The following is a 24,196-nucleotide window of genomic DNA, read 5'->3' on the forward strand; positions in this document are numbered from 1 at the left end:
CTCTCAAAGTAAATTTCAATCGTGGTTTTGGCGAGATTTGGCTCAGTTGAAAAAAAAGGTTGCCCACCACTGGACTAGGAGACCTCCAAGGTCCCTTCCAACTCTTCTATTGTATTGTATTATTGTATTGTGTGTGCACAATTTTGGCACACCTTTAGAAAAAGGTTAGCAGTCACTGGACTAGCATATTTTTGAGAGGCAAACCTTTACCTTTAGCTAAGCAACACAACTGCAGAAGGAGCTGCTTTATACAAGATCAGATGTTTTTATTTACCTGGCCCAGAGTTGAACCTACTCTGAGTGATAGTTTCTCTCAAATTTTCACCATCACGTGCTATTTTATTCCTTTAATTAGAGACTGCTAATGTAGTGCAATTTCAGCACTGAACCAATCCTGGTTGATATTGAAACGTTAAGCGTACTCAAATATGGTTGGCGGCAGAAAATCTATCTATTGACGAAGAAAATCTTACGGACATGTTCGTGAAGGTACCAGAAGTCGAGTTTGACTTGATTTAACTTCATTCTTACATAGTTCTTACTCCAATTCAGATCTTATTCAGATCTTGACAACCTTTTTAATAATATCAGTTTTCATAAGTTATTGATTTATATCCTTATGGTACAAAGTCACTTTTCGTGTGATGGGCGGTCATACAAATTTGATAAATAAATAAGCAAATAAATAAATTCAAGGTGCTGGCTACCACCTATAAAGCTTTCATGGTACACAGCCAGGGCATTTCAGGGGCTTTCCTCCTTTCCTTATTTCTATCTGCCCAAAAGGTTCTTTTACGGTGGACATGTCTAGGCACTTAAACCAGCAGTCCCTAACCTTTTGGGAATCAGGGACCAGTTCCCTGGAGAGAGGTTTTTCCGCAGACTGGAATGGGCATGGTTTTGTGTGGTGTCTACTTCCCGCGGATGGGGGTTTGCTTGTTTGGGTGGACCAGTTTCTGGTATGCCATGGACCGGTGCTGGCTAATCAACCCCACCGGGGTTGGGGATCCCTGACTTAAACAATGTCGTCTTGTGGGTCACAGAAGGCATGTCTTGTCATTGTGCCCGTCTAATGAAACAATCTGCCAACAAAATCTCCCTGCCAACAAAAGTGTGTATAGTCAAGGCTATGTTTTCCCAGTTGCAATGTATGGCTGTGAAGATTGGACCATAAGAAAGGCTGTGGTGACATCATCAAGGCATCCCTATCTTTTAATGAAAAGAGAGAAAGAGAAAATGCAATTTCTTGACTCCTGTATAGGCATACCCATGCAGCAGTTTTTAAAATTCACAATCTATAAGGAAGGCTGACCTCGTAATTGAAAGTGTGGTAAAGCATATTTCTTTCTGGTTATTAGGTTTTTTGTAATGTGTTTCCATCCTGCCAACAAAAGTGTGCATAGTCAAGACTATGGTTTTCCCAGTTGCAACATATGGCTGTGAAGATTGGACCATCAGAAAGGCTGAGCACCAAAGAATTGAGGCCTTTGAACTATGGTGCTGGAGAAGACTCCTGTGAGTCCCTTGGACTACAAGGCAATCAAACCAGTCGGTCCTAGAGGAGATCAACCCTGACTGCTCTTTAGAAGGCCAGATCCTGAAGATGAAATTCAAATACTTTGGCCACCTAATGAGAAGGAAGGACTCACTGGAGAAGAGCCTAATGCTGGGAATGATTGAGGGCAAAAGAAGAAGGGGACGACAGAGAATGAGGTGGCTGGATGGAGTCACCGAAGCAGTAGGCGTGAGCTTAAATGGACTCCAGAGGATGGTAGAGGACAGGAAGGTCTGGAGGAACGTTGTCCATGGGGTCGTGATGGGTCAGACACGACTTCGCAACTAACAGCAACAACTATGAAACAACGTCCACCCCTTCAAATTCAGATCTACATCATTTTCTTTGTCTTTCTGACAACCTATTTTATCCTAAGCATTAAATCAAGATATTTTGCGCCCATCTGGATGATCTCTGACTGTTTTATGCTCTCTGAAGTTGCCTCTGATGCTACAAGGTTTTGCTGTATTTTTATATCTTTTTTATTAGTATGCATTGTTTTCAATCATGTACGTCCTCTTGAGTTAGGGCTGACTGGAAAACTCTGCAAATGTAGATTGATTAATTTAATAAATGCCCCAGTAAAGCATAATTTATAATAAGGTATCAAATATGAATATCAAATATAGTAATATTATCATAACAGAATTATGAAGTAGGCGAGATCAAGAGATCAATGTGGCAAGGATTCTAGGAATCCATCTTATTGTAGTAAAATAGAGTATCAGAATTTTGAAAGCCTGACTAAATTGTTCCCTGTTCCACAACATACCAAAAATAAAATAAAATTAAATTTAAAAAAATCAAGGTGAGATAGCTTTGAATTGCTTTCTCATGCTCTCTTCTGCAAATCCCTCCTTAATGGCCCTTCCATTCCTTTCTTGTCCCTAAGGTCAGTTCTACCTTCCTTTACAAGTTCAGCATCAGCGAAAGGACCATAACTATCTCATCCTTAAAAGCACTTAAAAGAAAATAAGCTGACATGGTCTACCAGATGTAAATGGGAGAGTCTCTTTCAGATAGGCAGAATTCTGGATGTCTTCTCAGATAAACAAATACCTGGTCTGTGGCTTGAAACTAGCAACACTATTAAGAAAATATTTCAGCTCCTTCTGATCTCTACACTGAAATGTGTAGAAATCAGTCACGAAATGTACCGTATTTTTCTGAGTATAAGACGCACCTTCTCCCCCCCCAAAAGAGGGTGAAAATCTGAGTGCGACTTATACACTCAATGCAGTATTTTTGGCCTCTGAAACCCCACCCCCTTCACAAAAATGGACACGTAGAGGGCTTGGGAGGCCTGCAAAGTGCTCCTGGGGGTTGGGGAGGGCAAAAACGAGCAAAAAATGGGCTGTATTTTGCTCCTTTTTGCCCCTCCTGCCCCCAGGAGCACTCTACAAGCCTCCTAAACATGCCACTTTTTTGGGCAAAAAACGGACCATTTCTGTGAAAAATGGGCTGATTTTTGCTCATTTTTGCCCCCAGGAGCGCTTTACAGGCCTCTCAAACTTTCTGCATGCCCCATTTTTCACAAAAAAATGAGGCGTGCAGAGGGTTTGGGAGGTCTGCAGAGTGCAAAAAGTATTTTTTTAAAAATTTACCTCTTCAAAATCTTGGTGCGCTTATACTCCGGTGCGTCTTATACTCCGAAAAATACGGTATTTGATTCTTCGACCAAGACAGAAAGGAAAAACAATAAATGAAATCCTTATCCATTTTTTTTGCAATGGAAATGCATTAAGTTGAGGTGGAAAAAGCAGTTGATCCTCAACCCAAGAGATGACATAATGAACATCTCAACTGACAAGAGTCAAAAAACCAGGAACTGTCACAATAAAAGAAGCCAAAATAGTATTACTAGAAATGCCTGTCTTATAAACCAGTGTCAAAATTATCTCCCTTATGGCCTGAAAAAAATAAGGCAATGAACTGTAATGTCACAGTGAGTAAGAATTCTTTTCCTACAGCTCATAGTAATTAGGTAGAGGGCAAAGAGTTACTGCTGGGAGTGAAATCTAGTGTTTTTCAGATTTAACTCACATCATGCCTTCGAAGCCAGCCTTGAAAGCTTGACCTTTGTCTGTTTTTCTTTAAACAAAAAGGAGATAAATTGCAGAAATGCTATTACAGAATTAGTAGAGATCACACAACCCAGCCATGCTACATTCTCCTGCTGAAGGAAGCATACCTGCGATATATAACCTGGAGGCACATGTATGGGAGGAATAGATCCATTGGGGGACATCATGGGTACCTCTGCAGGTCCTGTGCGACAAGAAAAGAAAAAAGAAAATTAAACAACGGAGACACAATCAATGCTCAACATAGTGTGCTGTGCTGAAAATTTCCAGGACAATTTGATTTTATTATAAAGATGTATTTTGGAGTTTACATAGAAGTTACATTTTATGCATATTTCCCTGATTGTGAGAATCTACCTTGAATGGTTTTGCATTCATTGCATACTAGAATCTTCTGGCTTTGGTGGCGGATAATAAATACTAACAAATGATAAACAAATGATAGATAGACAAACTTGGGCTGCCTCTATCCTTGTAATGGTATTGTTGATGTTGAATCAACCACTAGTTCCAATGTGCTCTGGTTTCCTTTTGTATTTGCACCTCGTGCAAGCAATACTTTCCTTCTCACACACCTAGATGATAGTTCTGAGCGTGCAAAGCTTTTTCTAAAGTAATGTGAAAGAAACTAATACACGAACAGCAGCCATATCTCTCCAGTTGCATCTAAAGAATGTTTCTGTTACGAGTGTGCAGTAAGCTTTCTGACATTCATCATTACAATTGAACACCTACGTCAACTTTGAGCTATTTCATTTATCATGCTTATACCCAGATCTGATTCCCAAAGCTTGAGTATCAAACATGGGTACATGTTTGTATGGGTACATCCGTTCCAAGGGGTACTTAGATCTGTCCTGTGGGACCACCCTGGAAACAGCAAAGGACTGGCCCATGGTGACTCTGCCAGTGAAAACAGAGCTGGGGAGGGCTGTGGGCAGCCCTCCCGAGTTCCATTTTCACTTGCATAAGGTTGCAGGAGGCAGTCACAGGCAAAAATGGAGATTGGGAGACCATTTTTGCTGTCACAGCACTCGGGCCATCACAGGCACCCCCAACACGAGTGACGTCAAGCGGGGCGCACCCACCCTGGTCACGCCCACCCCGGCCACACTAACCCTGGCCATGCCCTCCCCAGGGTCAAACACAACCCTGATGCGGCCCTCAATGAAATTGAGTTTGACACCCCTGAGTTAGAGATCCCCAATTCAAAATTTGGTCCTGTCACTATTTATGGTATACTCACTCGTGTTCCTACATAGAGATTCAGCTACTGTATGTGCACAAACACTCATAAAGATCTGCGTGGCTTGTTTAAATTGTATAAATAACATAGTAAACCACATAATGGGAATGCTGTCCTGGCGTAGAAGAAACGGTTACAGCTTAGTTTCGAGATATTTGAAGCTCTTCCCTGAAAAAGGGGAGTTTAAAAAAAGGAAACCAAATTGCCACTCCTATGGATGCAGTGGTTGGCATCTGCATTTAGAGAAAACTTTTTCTTTAGGACTGTTGAATCACAGCTCTCAGTCGCATTCAGTTTTCAGTCATATGGGAAGAACTATCTCAGGAACATTTGAAAATCACAAAACTCATTACCTCAGCACTTCAGATCCACCAAAGAATGTGGTTATATAAACGAGAGACTTAAAAGTTTCCTCTTAAAGCTCCAGTCTTAGATGTGAAAAATATCCTTCCCGGAGGATCAAATGTAAATATAGTGATGCATGTAACATAGGGATTAGAACCATGATTTTTTTTTAAAAAAAGAAAACTCATAAAACTAGGTAAAATGGGAAATAAAAACCACAGACAGAGTAGCTTAAAAGTAAACTTCCTCAAACTGGTAAACTCCAATGATCTTGGGATCCTAGTTCCTAGAATTTCTTTCTGGGAATTGTACTCCCAAAACATCTAGAGGAAAATCTATCAGACGGAGACTTTGCTTAGAAGAGAATCGGCCAATTAGTTCCTCTGAACAGGGGTGTCAAACTCAATTTCATTGAGGGCCGCATCAGGGTTGGGTTTGACCTTGCAGGGGCAGGGTGAATGTGTGGCCAGCTTGATGTCACTCGTGTTGGGGCACCTGTGGTGGCCCGAGCATCTGCCAGTGAAAATGGAGCGCGGGGTGGGGGGGCGCGTGCACAGCCCTCTCGAGCTCTGTTTTCACTGGCAGAGGGTTGGAGGCTGCTGCACCTGAAAACAGAGCTCAGGAGGGCCACATACGGTCCTCCCGACCTCCATTTTTGCTGGCAGAGGCACCGCCAGCCAGTCCTTCACCGTTTCTTTCTTTATTTTTTTAATTTTTTAATGGAATAAACATTTATTTATTTATTTATTTATTTACTGAGCGCTTATAGACCGCCCCCTCTCCCAAAAGGGACTCGGGGCGGTGTACAGTCCATACAAAAATACAACATATAAATAACCAAATAATTGAACAGTTAAAAATTGTTAAATAGGAAGATAGGAATGGAGGAGGTTAAAAAGAAGGTTAGAAAGAACTGTACAACTGAGTAAATATAAATATAGTTTTAAAACCCATAAATATGTCCCAATAAGATTAAGTTTAAAAACAATTCCCCTAAAATACCAGTTGAGAAATATGTCTGCCAGGAGGTAACAGTTATAATTATGCCAGGCCAGCCAATCGGAACAGGTGAGTCTTCAATTTTTGTCGGAAGGAGCGGAAGTCGGTGGTGGTTCTAATGTCGGGGGGGAGGTCATTCCAGAGGGTTGGGCCCATCACAGAGAAGGCCCTACTCCTTGGCGCCGCCCATTGGCATTGCCTAGTGGACGGCACCAGGAGAAGTCCCTCCCTGTGAGAGCGAATTGGCCGCAGGGATGTGTGAGGTAGGATGCGATCCCGCAAGTAACTAGGTCCTGTGCCATGGAGCGCTTTAAAGATGGTGATCAAGACCTTGAAACGCACCCGAAAGACCACAGGCAGCCAGTGCAGCTCGCGCAGGAGAGGTGTTACGTGGGAGTACCTAGTACTCCCCATGACAGCCCGCGCGGCTGCGTTCTGGACTAACTGCAGTCTTCGGGCGCGTCCCAAGGGAAGCCCCATGTAGAGAGCATTGCAGTAGTCCAGGCGAGACGTCACCAGTGCATGAGTGACCGTGCGTAGGGCATCCCGGTCCAGTAGGGGGCGCAATTGGCACACCAGGCGAACCTGGTGGAACGCCCCCCTTGCCACGGCTGCCACATGGTCATCCATTGACAGCCGGGCATCTAGGAGGACACCCAAATTGCGCGCCCGTTCCACAGGGGGCAATTGTTCGCCCCCTATGGCCAGCGATGGAGTCAGCTGGCTGCACCGAGGTGCTGGTAGCCACAGCCACTCAGTCTTGGAGGGGTTGAGTTTGAGTCTGTTGTCCCCCATCCAGACCCCAACGGCTTCCAAACATCAGGACATCACTTCGACGGCCTCGTTGGGGTGGTTTGGGGTTGAAATGTACAGCTGGGTGTCATCAGCGTACAGATGATATTCAACCCCAAAACCATGGATGATCTCCCCCAGTGGCTTCACATATGCGTTGAACAGAAGAGGTGAGAGGACCGACCCCTGTGGCACCCCACAAGTGAGTGGCCTCAGGGTCGACCTCTGCCCCCCTGTCAACACACATTGCGTCCGGTCGGAGAGGTAGGAACCGAACCACCGCAAAACGGTGCCTCCGACTCCCATCCCCTCCAGCCGGCGCAATAGGATACCATGGTCGATGGTATCAAAAGCCGCTGAGAGGTCTAATAGGACCAGGATAGAGGAACAACCTCTATCTCTGGCCCTCCAGAGATCATCAACCAACGCGACCAAGGCTGTCTCCGTGCTGTGCCCGGGTCGGAAGCCGGACTGGCGTGGGTCTAGATATTTGGATTCGTCAAGGTGTCGCGGAAATTGCTGTGCCACCACATTCTCAACAACCTTCGCTAGAAAGGAAAGGTTGGAGACTGGACGATAATTAGCTAGCTCCGTTGGGTCAAGTGAAGGCCTCTTGAGTAAGGGCCTCACCACCGCCTCTTTCAAGGCAGTTGGTAAGGATCCCTCACCCAATGAGGTGTTCACCAGGCCCAGGAGCCAGCCTCGTGTCACCTCCCAGGTTGCCAGTACCAGCCAGGAGGGGCACGGGTCCATTAAACATGTGGTGGGTCGCAGCCGTCCACGCAACCTGTCCAAATCCTCGGGGGCAACAGAGTCAAACTCCTCCCAGAATGGTCTCTCAAGACTCACTGTTGACGGCTCGTCTGGTCCACTGGAGGGGGCCCATCCACTCCGGATCTGAGCGACTTTGTCCTGCAGATATTCCCCAAACTCCTCTGCTCTGCCCTGCAAGGGAGCCCCCCGCGTCCTCTGCGATAAGAGGGAGCGGGTCACCCTAAACAGGGCGGCAGGGCGGTTATCAGCGGACGCAATAAGAGCGGCACAGTGTCTACGTTTGGCCGCTCTCAATGCCACAAGGTAGGTCCGTAAATAGGCTCTTACCTGTGTTCGATCAGATTCGGAGCGTGAGGACCTCCATCTGCTCTCTAGACGTCTCCTATGGCACTTCATCACCCTCAACTCCTCGGTATACCAGGGAGCTCGGGTGGGTCGCTGCCGTAGGAGAGGTTGCAAAGGCGCAACCCGGTCCAAGGCCCCAGCCGTCGCCCTATTCCAGGCGGCAACTAGGTCCTCCGACCGAGCGCGGGTCAGGGCTACAGGTAGTGGCCCAAGCTCCGTCTGGAACCTATCCGGTTCCATCAGGTGCTTGGGGCGGTACCAGCTTGGACAGTCTGGCTCTGCCTCCTCACGGTGGGGGGTAGCGCCAGGGAAGTCCAGCTGGAGACATGAGTGATCTGACCATGACAGGGGAGTAACAACTAAATCCCCTATTCCCAGATCACTCGTCCACTGCTCAGATACAAAAACAAGGTCCAGTGTGTGACCACCTTCGTGTGTGGGGCCCTGAATTAATTGGGTCAGGTCCCTGGCTGTCATGGAAGCCATGAACTCCCGAGCCACCTCAGATGCTGCTCCCGTCGACGGCAGGTTGAAGTCCCCCATGACCAAAAGCTTGGGGATCTCAACCGCCGTCTCTGAGATCAGCTCGAGGAGCTCGGGCAGGGCCGCTGATGTATAGCGAGGAGCCAAGTATACAATCAGCAGACCCCACTGCCTCCCTGGGCCCCATTTCACACCTAGTGACTCACATCCGGGTATCTGAGGAACAGTGAACTCCCTCGGCTCTAGACAATCCCGTATAACTACCACTACCCCACCACCCTTACCCAGGGCCCGAGGCTGATGGAATGCGTGGAAACCCGGTGGGCACATTTCCACGAGGGGAAAACCACCCTCGTGGCCCAACCAGGTCTCCGTTATCCCTGCAAGGTCCAGCTCCCCCTCAGAGATCAACTCATTGATGAGGGGGGCCTTGTTGGTCACGGACCAAACATTAAAAACATTGGACATAGAGTAACCTTTCTGGCTTTCTAACATTTCCATACATGATTTCAACGCAACAACAAATACAGTTTCTACTTATCGTACATAGCTGCGTTCATCTTATTGACATATCCCTTATCCTCCTTTGTATATTTATCCGTGTATTATCCATTTCCAATTTTACAATCCTCAAAATATTCTATTCCGACTCCTTTTCCTCATTTGGAGACATTTCATTCCAAATTTCATGATTTGGTCCTTCACCGTTTCTAAGGCAGCCCCACGGGCCAGACCTAAGCCTTTGACCTGCAGGCCTTGAATTTGACACCCCTGCTCTAGAAGGACTAGGGGTGACATGATAGCACTGCTCCGATATCTCAGGATTTTTCTACTTTTAGTTCAAAGCAGGTGCCAATCACCTTTACATTCAAATTCCCTTGGTAAAAGACTTGCTCTAGCCTCAGTTTCTCTCTCTCTCTCTCTCCCCCTCTCTCACAGACACCGAAGGAGCATCATATGTTTACTTCATAAGTAGTCTCTGAACCTCAGGTATGACTCTCAGTCTGTTAATATCATTTTGATAAAGAGTTTAGAGAATGCTGGAAGAGTGGATGATTTATTACTATAGCATGTTTTCACTACCTTGACTTCAATGCTGCAAAAATGACTTCCACCTACATTTCATTTCTCATTCTTTTGTTACCGTTATCCAGTGACGTGCGGTGAGGTTTATGGCTGGTGAGGCTGGTGACGTCATCAGGAAGGCGGGGCGTGTGCTGGAGGCTCAGGCTGCCTCAGCCTCCAGCACACGTGATCCCATTCCCCGTGATCCCATATTGCAGTCGCGAGGAGCGCGCAAAATCCAGCAGAGGCAGGAAGGTTCTCGTTGTTCCCCAGTAACTTTCGTGCCTTCGTCATCCGGCAGCGCCGACAACATTTCTGCCTCCGCCCTCCGCAGCTCCCGGGCGCGGCCGGATGGATGTATATAATACATCTGCTCTGCCTCCCCTGCCTCCCCTGACCGCACGTCCCTGCCGTTATCCAAACTACTTCAAATGGTAAATCTAATTGAAGCCTGAAACTTTCTCTTGCCTGCAACAGTTTCTTGGCTAATATTGGTGTGCATAAATGAATGATAAGCTCACACAAAGGACACTGCACTCCTACAGCTAGAAGAAGTCCTCTTTTTAAAATCCCTGTTTTCCCTTCAGCCAGTGTTTCTCAACCGTACCAACTTTTAAGGTGTGTGAGTGTGTGTGGACTTCAAGTCCCAGAATTCTCCAGGCAGACATTATGGTACCCCTTAATAGATGACTATCCTACCCCTGTTTAAATACCTCCAGGGAAGAGAATCTATCATATTCCAAAGCAATTTGTTTCACTGTTGTTGTAGGTCAATCTATATTAGGTTTGCCTCCTGATATAAGGGTATTTTATGAATGGTTACACCATGGAAGATCATTTGATAACAAGGGCATATCTCTAACATTCCAAATATTCCCAGTTGTCCAAAATGTTGGAGATTATTACAATGAAATATCGTATCATTTATAGATAGAAGACAATTTTGAAATATATAGCTGGCCAGTGCAATTCGAATCTATCCAAATTCCTTCCAGGAGCCTACAGAAAGTTGTAGGAAATCACTCTACCACTCCAATCTAAGAATTGTTCCTGATCCATGAGGATTCGCTTATTCCTAATGGTGCTCAAGCGGGTATCAATTTGTCCCCCACATGAAAGGATTTGGTCTCGTTAACCTCGGACCAGTAGTATTGATTTAGTTCGCATAACATGTCTAAACTGGTAATCTATTATCCCATTTGTTGTCTTCACACAATATCTAGAATAAATAAACGAACCCAACAAGCATGGTTTTATTAGACCTTACCTGATCAGATTAACTAAGGTAGTTATGCAAAAGCATCACACGCACACATACACACCTACACTCCTCCAAGCAATCATCTTCTTTTAATGAGCCCATAATCCCTTGCGGGGTGGAGTCTTGGGCAACTGAATGGAGCTGAGTGTTTACTGGCCGGATGCCCTTCCTGTCGCCAATGCGGAGCTTTGTTCAGCAGATATATTCTCATTGTGCCCAGAGAGAGAAATATCTGCCTCTACCTAGGATCGAACTCACTGTCTCCTGATTGTGAGGCAAGAGCGCTACCTCTAGGCCACCGAACCACTCACACTCTTCCAAGCAATGACCAGATTAATTTAGTATTGCCGTAAAACATAATTTTCCTAAAGAATGGTCTTCACTATGGCAATCTTGTACCATAGTCAATTAATATCTACCCTAATTGAAAACAATGAATGATACTTCATATATGAAAAACTATTGGGTTCTAAATACTAAAGAAGCAAAACAAGAAGCCAATTATTTCTGTGACTTATTAGCTGGCAAACTAATTACTTTGCCTTATTGAGTAAATGGATTTAAATCCAGCAGCACAACCATATCCTTCAAGTTTGCATCACTTTCCAAAAATAATCACAATTCCGCTATGATGGAAGTGGTCATATATCCTATGACTATCTTTCCTTTTTTTGTCTCCAGAATGAAGTCATGTCTTATTTCAGGAAATTCTGTCTGATTAATCACCCTCTCATTTTTAACTCCCAACTCCCAACAGTGGTTTTATTTTATTTTTTTGCTATTTGGCAGAGATCGCAATATTTGCTTGCTCATGTATCATTTTAACGTGGTCATTAACGAATTCATTTATATTCTTTACTACTCTGAGTACTGTGCAGGAAGCATTTAGGAACAGTTTATCATTAATACTGCGTCGTGTCCAGAGGTAGGTTGCTAATTTTTTTACTACCGGTTTGAGCGCGTTCTTGTGTGTGCTTGCGGGCGTTCATGCCGCTTCTGTGCATGCGCAGAAGCGTCTGGGCAAGTGGGCGGAGCCTCCTGCTGCCGCCGCTACTACCAATCCGGTTGATCCGGGCCGAACCAGCAGCAACCTGCCTCTGCTCGTTTCATTTTGGTTTTCATTGTTACTCTAGTTTAGCCTTCCTTAACCAAATAGGCTCTAGATTTATTTCTTCTTTCCCTGAAAAATTCTACAGAAATTTCTTTTTACGTGAAAATTAGAATTCCTCCCGGTGTTATGTTTAAATTTTGAAATCGATACTGTACTAAGTTATATTCTTCAGTTTTTTTCAGTATAAAATTCAGTTAAGGAAGCCCATGGATTTATTTCATGTTTTTTGTCAGGTGGTTGTTTTTTTTTTGGTCATTAAAAAGAACAGCATTTTATGATATGGAACACAGCCAAATACAGACTGCAGAGAACTTACCCTTCACAACCATAATAAGAATTTTCGACTACCTATTCCATTTGTCAAGTGTTGGCTTTAAAACTAAGCTCATGATCAACCTAACTTTCACAGAGTTCTTAAATTAAAGCTCCAAAGCCTACACAAGTCAAATAGAACAGTCAACCAAGATGTAATTTTCAATTCCATTGCATTTGATATGGACGCCCACTTCATTAGCCTCTGGATGGTTTACAAAATACAAGAACTTATTTAGACAGTTAAATATAATATAGAATATGGGATTTTCTACATGGCCTACTTTAAATAATCTAAGTAACATCCAGTTCAATTGAGTTGCTTCAAGAAAATGATTTAGGAGGAGTTCTTAGTTTTAAATCATGTTAACAAAATAACAGAGTTGGAAGGGTCTTCTAGTCTAACCCCCTGCTTAGGCAGGAAACCCTATACCATTTCAGGGAAAAGGTTGACCCAATCTTGCCTTAAAAACCTCCAGTTCTGGAATAGCCACAACTTCTGGAAGCAAGTTGTTCCACTGATTAATTGTTCTAACTGTCAGAAAATTTCTCCTTAGTTCTAAGTTGCTTCTCTCCTTGATGAGTTTCCATCAATTTCTTCTAGTTCTGCCTTCAGGTGTTTGAAGAATACCTTGACTTCCTCTTCTTTGTGACAGTCCCTTAGATATTGGAACACTGCTATCATGTGGAACAATTCCTATTTATTTTATTTGACTTTATGGCTATCTATGCTAAGAATCATAACTCCAAATAGCTCACAACAGTAACACTGGGCAAAAACGTCAAAAGCCGGACGACTTAGTCATTCTACTCTGATGCAGTCTATCACCCCCATCCTCCAAGCTCCAAAGGGGAATAACCAGCTACTTTATGACCTTCCAGAAGACTAAAAGGGTGGGGACTTCTGGGTCCCAGCATCTTCGGTATCAACCCCTTGCAACATACTGATTGTTTATAACCATTGAAGTCACTACTGATATTGCTTTTTAACATATCCAAGCTACTAAACTAAGCGACTAATTTGATTTCCCTTTATTGAGGTCATTTGTTCTTCTTTCCTATTCTGATGACAGCATTACAGTGCACATCACTACTAATTTTCTTGAAAATGCACAAAAAAAAAATCCTCAAGGGGGTGTGCAGATACCTGGAAAGGCAGTTAAGATCAAGTGATCTGAATGTGGATTTTATAATGAAAACTGGAGTCTCTGGGGTCTTGATAATAAGACGGATGTAATGTGATGAATAAGAAGCAACCCTCCACAAATTATTTAACCGGCTGTGATACACACACACACACACACACACACACACACACACACACACAAACACAAAAGCTGGATACCCGTGCTTCACTATGAAACTATGTGATTGGGCTTGATACTTAAAGCTTGAAAATTAATGTAGAATGTGTAACTCCTTAGCATCAGAGCGTGTTAATATTAGCCAACTGGCAGTTGGAACAGAGTTCCTTTCAGGTGGGGAGGGGGAGTAGAACATCTAACTCCTTAGCATCAACGCCTGTTAATATAATACTGAATAAGAAATACTGATGATCTGATGGTCATTTCGACAAATCCTTTCTTAGCAAGCACCTAGAAGCCAAGAGGAACAGTCTCCAAGGGTGGATTTTTATGTGACTCGTGCACAAGCAAGCAATCAGCAGGATGAGCAGAATCACTAAGTTTGCTGATATATAGTAATAAATGTACAAATGCTTCAGAGCAGCATCTCTCAATTATTCTATCACATGCATAGAGGGCCAGTCAAAACATTGGGACTCAAATTTGCTCAAATACAGTTAATCTTCAACTTATAACCATTCATCTAGTGATGATTCAAAGTTGTAACAGCATTAAAAAAATTTGACTTACGAGCAATTTTCACACTTATGGCAGTTGCAGCATCCTTGTAGTCATGTGATCAGAATTTGGATATTTGACAATTGGCTCATATTTATGACAGCTGCAGTGTCATGTGATCAGATTTCGCGACCTTCCGACAAGCAAAGTCAGTGGGGAAGCCAGAATCATTTCACACTCCTGTTACTAACTTCACAACTACAGGGAGTCATTTAACTGTGTGAAGAAAGGTCATAAAATTGGGCAGAATTCTGTCTCGCTTAGCAACATAAATTTGGGACTCAGTTGTAGTTGTTACATCGAGGACTAAGTGTGTCGAAATATTAACCAAAATATATATGTATTATAATAATAATGCAAAAATAAAGCTGATTTTTCTTCCAAGTACAATTAACCTTACAATCTATTTACAGATCCCTGAGGCATTCATGGACCCCAGTTTAAAGCCGACTTTAGGGTGGGAAAAGTGATGTTTGGAGTATCCAAATTGCCAAGAAAGACTGTAGAGATTCTCAGTCATCCAGATCATGGTTGTCCCAAAGGTGCTTTTTCAGGAGGCAACTGCACTTTCTTGTCTTTTTTTTCGTTTGAAGATGTTGCTCTTTAGCTATGCAATTTGGGATGAACACCCTTCAAATGGTGTGGGAGTAGGAAAGGATTTCCAGAGGGGGGAAAATTACAGACTATACTACAGGAACCAGGAGCAATACTCAGGTGACCTTGAGGCCACAGATAAACCTCCAGGTGCTTCAATGACTCTCTAAAAGGATACAAACGACCAGCTGTCCCCAAGGAAGATAAATCCTTCCATTCCTCACCACCCAGTCAGAGCTGAAGAAGCTTCTTGGATGAGAAGTGGAATGTCTTCAAAAAAAAAGACAAGAAAAAAGCACCTTTGGGATTGCCATTAAAGGCAAACTCTAATTAGTAGTATAGAATACTGGGTCACCATTCCCTCAAATGCAGAAAATCATAAAAAAGGTGCTAGAATGCTCAGAAATGGACAAACTAACAATGGAACTAAGAGACAGAAAGGAAACAGAGTACTACAAGATATGGAACAGGTGGTATTACTGGCTCGAAAAGAGATGTAAAAATCAATGCATAAGGAACACATAGCAAACACAATGAAAAGAGATGGCATATACCAGTGATGGCGAACCTATGGCATGCGTGCCACAGGTGGCACGCGGAGCCATTTGTCAGGGCACGCGAGGCGCGCTGGCCAGCTGAGTTCACCTTTTTAAAAGCCATTTTTGCCCTCCCCAGGCTCCAGAGGCTTTATAGGAGCCTGGGGAGGGCGAAAAGAGCCTCCCCTGCCCCCCCCGGAGGCCCTCCGGAGGCTTCAGGGACCGTCCGGAGGCTCCCCTGAAGCTTTCGGAACGCTTAAAACAACCCTCCGAGCAAACCGGAAGTGACTTACGGTTTGCTCAGAGGGTCGTTTTAAGCGTTCCGAAGGCTTCAGGGACCGTCCGGAGGCTTCCCTGACGCCTTTGGAGCGCTTAAAACGACCCTCCGAGCAAACCGGAAGTCACTTACGGTTTGCTCAGCGGGTCGTTTTAAGCGTTCCGAAGGCTTCAGGGAAGCCTCCGGACGGTCCCTGAAGCCTCCGGAGGGCCTCCGGGGGGGAGGCTCTTTTCGCCCTCCCCAGGCTCCTATAAAGCCTCTGGAGCCTGGGGAGGGCGAAAAAAGCATGTAAAATTTTTTTTGGGGGGGGTCACGCGTTGTGCGTGCATGCGCACTGGGGGGGTTGTGCATTGCATTATGGGTGCGGCACGCCCGCATACAACCCCCCTGCGCTCCCCCCCTTGTGGCACGCGAGCCAAAAAAGGTTCGCCATCGCTGGCATATACTTAGAAAACAATAGAGATGGAAATGTTGTATATAGATGCATATATTGTAAAAATGAGAAAGTATGAAACAAAGAAAAATATGTATAAGATAATAGAATGGAAAATGACAAACGCGAAATCAGAAAAAAGAAATACCGATAATAGAAAGCTGTAAAAGTATAATTGTGATTTTAATGTTTGGAAAATGTCTTTAAAAAAAAAAAAGAATACTGGGCGACAGATTGTCATTGCACATAGCTGACAGGCATGAATCTTGAAAATATGTAGGGCATGTGTAAGACCACAAATATGATAGCTGGGTTCATCATTTAAAAAAAAAAATAGTATGTTGGCTGGCTTGGTGAGACAATACATCACTTGAAAATACTGACAGCTCACACCTAGTTATCTAAGTAATAAATCAATTTCTAATAAAATAGTCTAATAAAATACTATGTTTCCTGGCCTTTTAATGCATATTTGGAGTTAAAGTTACTATCCTAGCCAAACAACTAAGTCACCTCTGCTGCTTATCTTCTTTTCCTGCCTTGTGGTCTATCCCTTGAACACATTAAATCATGGAAAGCTACTAGCAAAGATTATTTTGTAGACTTGTCAAGCACTGAAAAGAAGCTTAAGTCCCAGAACAATTTATCACTTAGGCTACAATGTGTAAATCACATCTGTCTAGACTATAAGACAAGGGACAAACATCTGCCTAAAATAGCGAATACTGCTAAAGAAATCACTTCACCTACTGAAGGGGAAAATCCAAGAAGTATGGTAAAATCAGCTCCATCAAATTAATTCATCATCAGTCAGCAGCCAAAACATTTCAGACTAAGATGTAACTCAGTACACTGATTATAAAATAAAGTTGACACTGAACCCGATATTTTGAATTACATTTTCAAAGAGTGAGAGGAAAGGCCTTAGAATTCGTGTGAATTTCCACTATCACAACACTAAGGCACCTATCAAATATTCATCAGTTACGTAATGTCTGCTTTCAATGTTTGCATTCCCAACAGATATGTATGGTATGCACTTAATTTCTAACCTGCTGAATAAACCAGCTTTATGTCAATGAAGTCACATGTGCATTGCTTCCCTTTCATTTCCTCTATCAGCCTTAGATAGCTACAGACTAAACTAGGGGAAGAAACCTCGTTCTAGATCCAGGAAAAATAGGATAACCAAGTACATAGGACAACTTGTATGTCTCTTCTCTCTGTCTCTGTTTCTTTCTCTGTCTCTCTGTCTCTCTCTCTCTCTGTCCCTCTCTAAGCTCTTGCATGTACTGTACAGGTAATTTTTGACTTATAATCATCTATTTAGTAACCCAGGCCACTGAAACCAGCATAAATACAAGTCTGTAGCAATCTAAGAGGGATCTTGGAATTCTAGTGGACAACCATTTAAATATGAGCCAGCAGTGTGCAGCAGCTGCCAAAAAGCCAACACAGTTCTAAGGCTGCATCAACAGAGGGATAGAATCAAGATCACGTGAAGTGTTAATACCACTTTATAATGCCTTGGTAAGGCCGCACTTGGAATACTGCATTCAGTTTTGGTCGCTTGATGTAAAAAAGGTGTGGAGACTCTAGAAAGAGTGCAGAGAAGAACAACAAAGATGATTAGGGGACTGGAGACTAAAACATATGAAGAACGGTTACAGGAACTGGGTATGTTTAGCTTAAGAGAAAGAAGGACTAGGGGAGACATGATAGCAGTGTTCCAATATCTCAGGGGTTGCCACAAAGAAGAGGGAGTCAAACTATTCTCCAAGGCACCCGAGGGCAGAACAAGAAGCAATGGGTGGAAACTAATCAAGGAGAGAAGCAACCTAGAACTAAGGATAAATTTCCTGACAGTTAGAACAATTAATCAGTGGAACAACTTGCCAGCAGAAGTTGTGAATGCTCCAACACTGGATAGTTTTTAAGAAGAGATTTGGCAACCATTTGTCTGAAACGGTGTAGGGTTTCCTGGCTAGGTAGGGTGTTGGACTAGAAGACCTCCAAGGTCCCTTCCAACTCTGTTATTCTATCCTATCGTACCCTACCCTATCCTATACCAAAGCTGATAGTGTTGTAAAATTTCTTGCCACAGTTGTTAAGTCAATAACATGATTGTTGAGCGAATCTGTCTTCCCCCATTGCCTTTGCTTGTCAGAAGGTCACAAAAGATCATCATATGATCCCAGGACACTGAAACTGGCATAAATACATGCCAGTTGCCAAGCATCTGAATTTTAATCATGTGACCATGGGGACATTATGATGAGCATAAGTGTAAAAAACAGTCATGAATCACTTTTTTTTTGTAGCTTAGAATGGTCACTAAACAAATGGTTATAAGTTGAGGACTACCTGTACAGTACTGTCAGTTTTTCCTCTTCTGTTCTACAGGAGAAGAGTGGGCAAATGAACTACAGATATTGTTACTTAAGCACCGTGGCAACTCAGGACACAATAAGAGCAATAGTATTTAGACTTATATACCACTTCACAGTGTTTTACAGCCCTCTCTAAGTGGTTTTTATAGAATCAGCATATGACCCCAACAATCTGGCTCCTCATTTTACCAGCTTCAGAAGAATGGAAGGCTGAGTCAACCTTGAGCCAGTCAGGATCGAACACCTGGCAGTTGGCACAGTCAGCTTACAATACTGCATTCTAATCATTGTGCTACCATGGCTTATAATGATTTTTAGTTCTCAGCCATTATAGTTCAGCAGAAGTAAAGATGATTTGTTGGCTTTGAGGAATCAGGGAACAATTCTACTTTATCCTACTGAACATCACATTATATCCAAATGGCTTCCAGAAGTACTGGACTGCGTATCTCAGAATATACAGACAAACTCAAAGCCGTCCAAACAAGAAACCTTATTCTGTGCGAAGCATCCAGAAGCATAGCTATGATAAAATATTATAAATTCATAGATTAAAAATCTTTTTCACTCTAACATCAGTTTTAAAATATAGCCACCCAACTTGTATGTTGCTCTAGGAAGGCTATTTAAAACCAGGGGTAGGGCTGAGGCACAGAAGGATTATAAAGCTGAGATTCAAAACTGCAACAAACAATTTACTGTTCTACAAACACAGATGTTATGGCTTTCCAAATTCTCCAGCTGCAACATATGAATTTCACAATTGTCTTTGCAGAAATACACAAAGAAGTTTCTCATCTTTCCTTTGTTCCTGCCATCTTCCTCCACCCAACTTTCCGACTTCATATTTAGCTATCTACAAGATCAGTGTGATCCTCAAGTCTCGTTGTCTTGTTTCCAAATGCAAAATACAATGAAAAGAGGAAGAAATGGAAGGTGGTAGTGGTGGTGGTGGAGGAGGAGAAGAAGAAGAGGAGGAAAAGAAGGAGGAAGAGAAGGAGGAAGAGGAGGAGGAGAAGGAAGAGGAGGAGAAGGAGGATGAGGAGGAGAAAGGACCACAACATCTTGTGCAACTTAATGCTCAAGCATATGGAATGGCAAAATATCCCTGAATGAATGAAGCAAGAGCTATTTCTCTATGTAGCTGTGTTTTTCAGTAGTCACCTTGAGCAAGTTCTACATTAGCTTGGTCTACACATAAACTTGGTTTAAGTGAAGGGTGGATTGACTGAATGATTTCTAAAGAAAAACAGAAATCACTCTATTTCAATAAACTGTATGTCTTTTCTGCATTCCGGCTAATTTACATTACATCCTAGTAACGTAGTAGATGTTTTTCCCCCCAGCCACTACTACTATGGGAACCTTAGAGAATGAATTAGCATCCAGCTGCAATTATATAATATAGTGTGAAATGACTGTAAAATTGTGAGTACAAATAGGACAGGGAAGTCTTGGGGGGGGGGGGGAAATAAAACAAGAAGAAATTTCATCAAATAAGTCTGTGTCTCCCTACACAACAATGGATCAGTTTCCCCCTTGTTAACAAGATTCATGACGGTGTGTAACAACAATCTCTCTCCCCTCCCCCCAAAAACTAGCTGTTTCTATAGAAACAGCAGAACTGTTTGCACAGCCACTTCTTATTAGTGAATACTTTTCAACAAGTTATTCTTTGTTACTCTCCTCTTCCCTGGGAAGAACTCTGATGCTGGAAACCCAGGACAGCGATTCAGATGTCTGCTAATCCCAGTTTTAAAGCCAATTTCCTCTCTGACTTTAGAGGGATCCACATAACCTCTCTGTGCTTCTTGTTTTCTTATCAGATAAAGAAAAAAAAACAGAAACAACTCCTCAGTGGCATATTTGTGAGGACTGGTTTGCATGAAACCTGTTCTGACCGAAGCTTCCCGAGAGCATGAAACAAACTCCTTGTCCCGGCAAAAACCCCTTTTATTAATTTACAGTGAATCCTGCTCATTCACAGCCAGCAAAGTCTTTCAAAGGAGGATTTATAGTCACAGACCTTATCTGGCTTGGAAAGCTGACAGGCCGATATCTGCAAACTTGGCAAGGAGTCTTGGAGACTCACGAACCAATTAAGCGAACTAATTGTCTCCTGCAAACTCCACTCCCCTTTCGCGCCTCTTTTATTTCCTCTGGGAGGGGCCATTTGTTGTCTACCTCTGGCCTTACTCCCAAGTCGACCCCCGTTCTTTAGCTGTTCCCTTCGTCTGGCCACTCTGCGCATGCACACACTGGGAACAGGCTCCAGCTGTTCATCTGCCTCACTGATGTCTGACTCTGAAGGCAGCTGAAAACTGGCATACGGCTCTGGCCCCCTCTCTGCCTCTGACACTGATCCCTCATCAGAGCCTTCCCCAGAATCCAGGATTGGCCCATGTTCCTCCCCTGCCAGCTCCATTGGCCACTGATGGGCCACAACAAAACCAAAGGTATATAAAAAGTAAGCAACCAATCCACCATAAACTCCCAGACACTCTATTTTCTTCTATTTTTGATGATCAATGCTGACTTTGAAAGTAGTTGAGTAACCCCATTAGCTAAACCGATTTAAGCTCCAGCAAATTGTTCCTGGTGAAATTCTAAGTAAAACTGCTTTCCTAAAATAGAGAGCACTTGAAAATATAAAAGCCGCCTCGACTGAATAACATCAATGGCCAGCCTAGCCTAAATCCTATTTGTGCCAGTTGAAAGGTATGAATGCTTTAAGAATGCAGTAATGGAAGATTTTTTTGCCAATGGCGTCCAATACTATTTGACAGATTCTAGTAAAAATATTTTTTGACAAATTCATGTAACTGGATTTATTACACAATGACTTTTAATAGGTGACTGGGTAGCACATTTACATGCATGCCTTCGGACATTCATTATTGAATTAAAACTGCAGATATTTATTAAAATCATATGTAGGTATTCAATAGAGGTGGCTTGCTCCTGGTTTGGCCTGGTTTGGCTGAACCAGTAATGGTATTTTGGCCTGGGTCGCAGAACCGACGGTGATCCAGGCTGGCCATGCCCCTGAACCAGGTGCCACCATTGCCGGCATGTTGTTTAGTAGTGCGCGTACATGTGTAGTTCACTGTAAATTGTTCTGCACGTGAGCGAAGAACGTGCGAAGTGAACAGGTAGTAAAACCAGGAGCAACCCACCCCTGGTATACAAGAGACCAACAAAGTAGCAGCATTGCTATCAACTCTTTTATACCCACTCAGAATCTAGAAAGCAAGATTTTTGTAGATTTAGAATAGGCAACTTTATTGCAGTGAGCTAATATTCTAGAATCCTGGATTTAAGACTATCCTAATTGAAAGAATTAAATTGTGTGATATTGTATGATATTGTGTCAAGAGTCGTGGTGATGCAGTGGTTAGAATGCAGTATTGCAGGCTTATTCTGCCAACTGCCAGCAGTTCGATCCTGACTGGCTCAAGATTGTCTCAGTCTTCCTTCCAAGGTCAGTAAAATGAGGACCGGATTGCGAAGTAAGCCGACATTTGTAAACAGCTTACAAAGTATTCTGAAGTGGTTTATAAGTATACGTTAGGAAGCCGTGGTTGCGTAGTGGTTAGAATGCAGTACTGCAGACTACTTCTGCTGACTGCCGACAGTTCGATTCTCAGAGGCTCAAGGTTGACTTAGCTTTCCATGCTTCTGAGGTGGGTAAAATGAGGACCCAGATTGTTGGGGGCAATATGCTGACTCTGTAAACCGCCTAGAGAGGGCTGTAAAGCACTGTGAAGTGGTATATAAGTCTAAGTGCTATTGCTATATAAATAATGTATAAAATAGATAGATAGATAGATGATAGATAGATAGATAGATAGATAGATAGATAGATAGATATGGAGATAGATAGATATGGAGATAGATAGATAGATAGATAGATAGATAGATAGATAGATAGATAGATAGATAGATAGATAGATAGATAGATAGATAGATAGATAGGCAGGCAGGCAGGCAGGCAGGCAGGCAGGCAGGCAGGCAGGCAGGCAGGCAGGCAGGCAGGCAGGCAGACAGACAGACAGACAGACATATATAATCAATCAATCAATCAATCAATCTATTCCTTAATTTGGAATAACCACCTTAAACGTGAGCCTATGTGTAAGAGTATTGATGACCTATTAATTTCATCATGGTTAAAACCAAATTGTAAGAAGGAGTAGCTTACCCTAAGCATCATGAAGATGCATTTAAATTGGTTGGAAGAAGCAAAGCTTTCACTTGCTAAAAGCAAGACTGTATCTGCCTTAATAAGACCTTTAAAAAAATCGAGCTGCATTGCCTGAGACAAGAACCACCATTCAAGACACAGTGGAGCGCTAAGAAAACCCCAGTATGCTCTCACAGTTTGCAAATATGCATGTGTTTGGACAGTAAGAATAGCCATCTACTCAACAAACAGCAAGATTCCTCTGACTCCATAGCAAGGGAAACCAGCTACTGTGGGCCCCTAGTAACTCATTAGGAGACGCTTTATGATGGAACAAAAAAAAAAAAAACCTTTTCCAATAAAGCACAAGGCTTCAAATACTCTCTTGCGCCCTGCCCCATTTCCAGCTTTTATAATAAATAAATGAAATGTTTTAATAAATGAAACCAATACTCTGGAATTCAAGGTACCTGTGAATATCATCAGAAACATTATAAATCTCTTTCTAATAGTTTCCACCAGTCTTTGTTGTACTCTACAAACTGCTTACTTCAGAACAGGCCATGGGATTCATTTGGACTGGCGTATAGTGAAGCCTTGATTCAAATGACAGCTGTTTATGGCAAAATAAGCAGAAAACTGAAATAAATGGCAATTAGAACACAAACAGCTCTCATGCATTCTTAGGAATTAGTGTTCTTTGGAAAGAGTTGCTCTAAAATGCCTTCTGAAAATCAGATTCTCATTGTTTTTGGCTGAGAATGTACAGTATATATTATTGGAAATTCCTGCAGAATCCAACATGGCCAAAATCTGCAATTCTTATTTGGATATACTGTATGGCTGTTGGATTATTCTTTTTTCTTCTTCCTTACGGAGATTTGGGTTACTTGTAGCCACTCCCGCTGGCAAAGAACCCAAGTACAAGTTGCCAGCATATTGGTTGGGGGAGGGGAGAGAGGGGATGGAAAGGCCAGGATTCATTATAATTTTTTTTCTCGCATCCAACAAAATTCTGCAAAACTAGGATCTCACTTGGAGAGGATCACTCAAGTGATTAAACTGAAAAGGAGGATGAAAAAAATGCAAAGGCAATGAAAAGGAAAAAGATAGATTTTTCCAGAAAGTGAGAGAGGCAGATTCTAATTTGTCTGGGCGGTCAGTTTTTACTTGAAAATCTAAAATGGAAAATAATCTCACAATTCTAGCCTATATTTCTTCAGTTTTAGGAGACCTTTCATTCTATATCTCAATGAGCAGACATGAGACTTCCTTCCTTCCTTCCTTCCTTCCTTCCTTCCTTCCTTCCTTCCTTCCTTCCTTGATACAAGATCTGATGGTCTTCAAAAAAAAAGGTTAAGGTTAGAAAAACATGGCTCTTTCCTTAAAGACTGGGGCCAAACTGATTGGAATTTCAGCCCATAAGATTTAAAGCAGTGGTGAAATTCAAAATTGTTTACTATCAGTTCTGTGGGCATGGCTTGGTGGTGGGGTCCTATGACTGAGTGGGCATAGCCAACTCGATGTCACTCATGGCCACGCCCACTCA

The 24,196-nt window shown here is 42.9% G+C and overlaps 1 protein-coding gene across 1 annotated transcript in view; it reads right to left on the reverse strand.

The window, feature by feature from the left end:
• The window catches only part of FNDC3B (fibronectin type III domain containing 3B), a 310,175-nt gene that overhangs the window by 143,711 nt on the left and 142,268 nt on the right, over window positions 1-24,196 (reverse strand). Inside the window, 1 exon segment of the mRNA XM_081953443.1 lies at window positions 3,747-3,823. Coding sequence (XP_081809569.1) covers window positions 3,747-3,823 — 77 coding nt within the window.

Source organism: Natrix helvetica (genome assembly GCF_964273705.1).
Source record: "Natrix helvetica genome assembly, chromosome: 5".
In the NCBI taxonomy this organism is placed as follows: Eukaryota; Metazoa; Chordata; class Lepidosauria; order Squamata; family Natricidae; genus Natrix; species Natrix helvetica.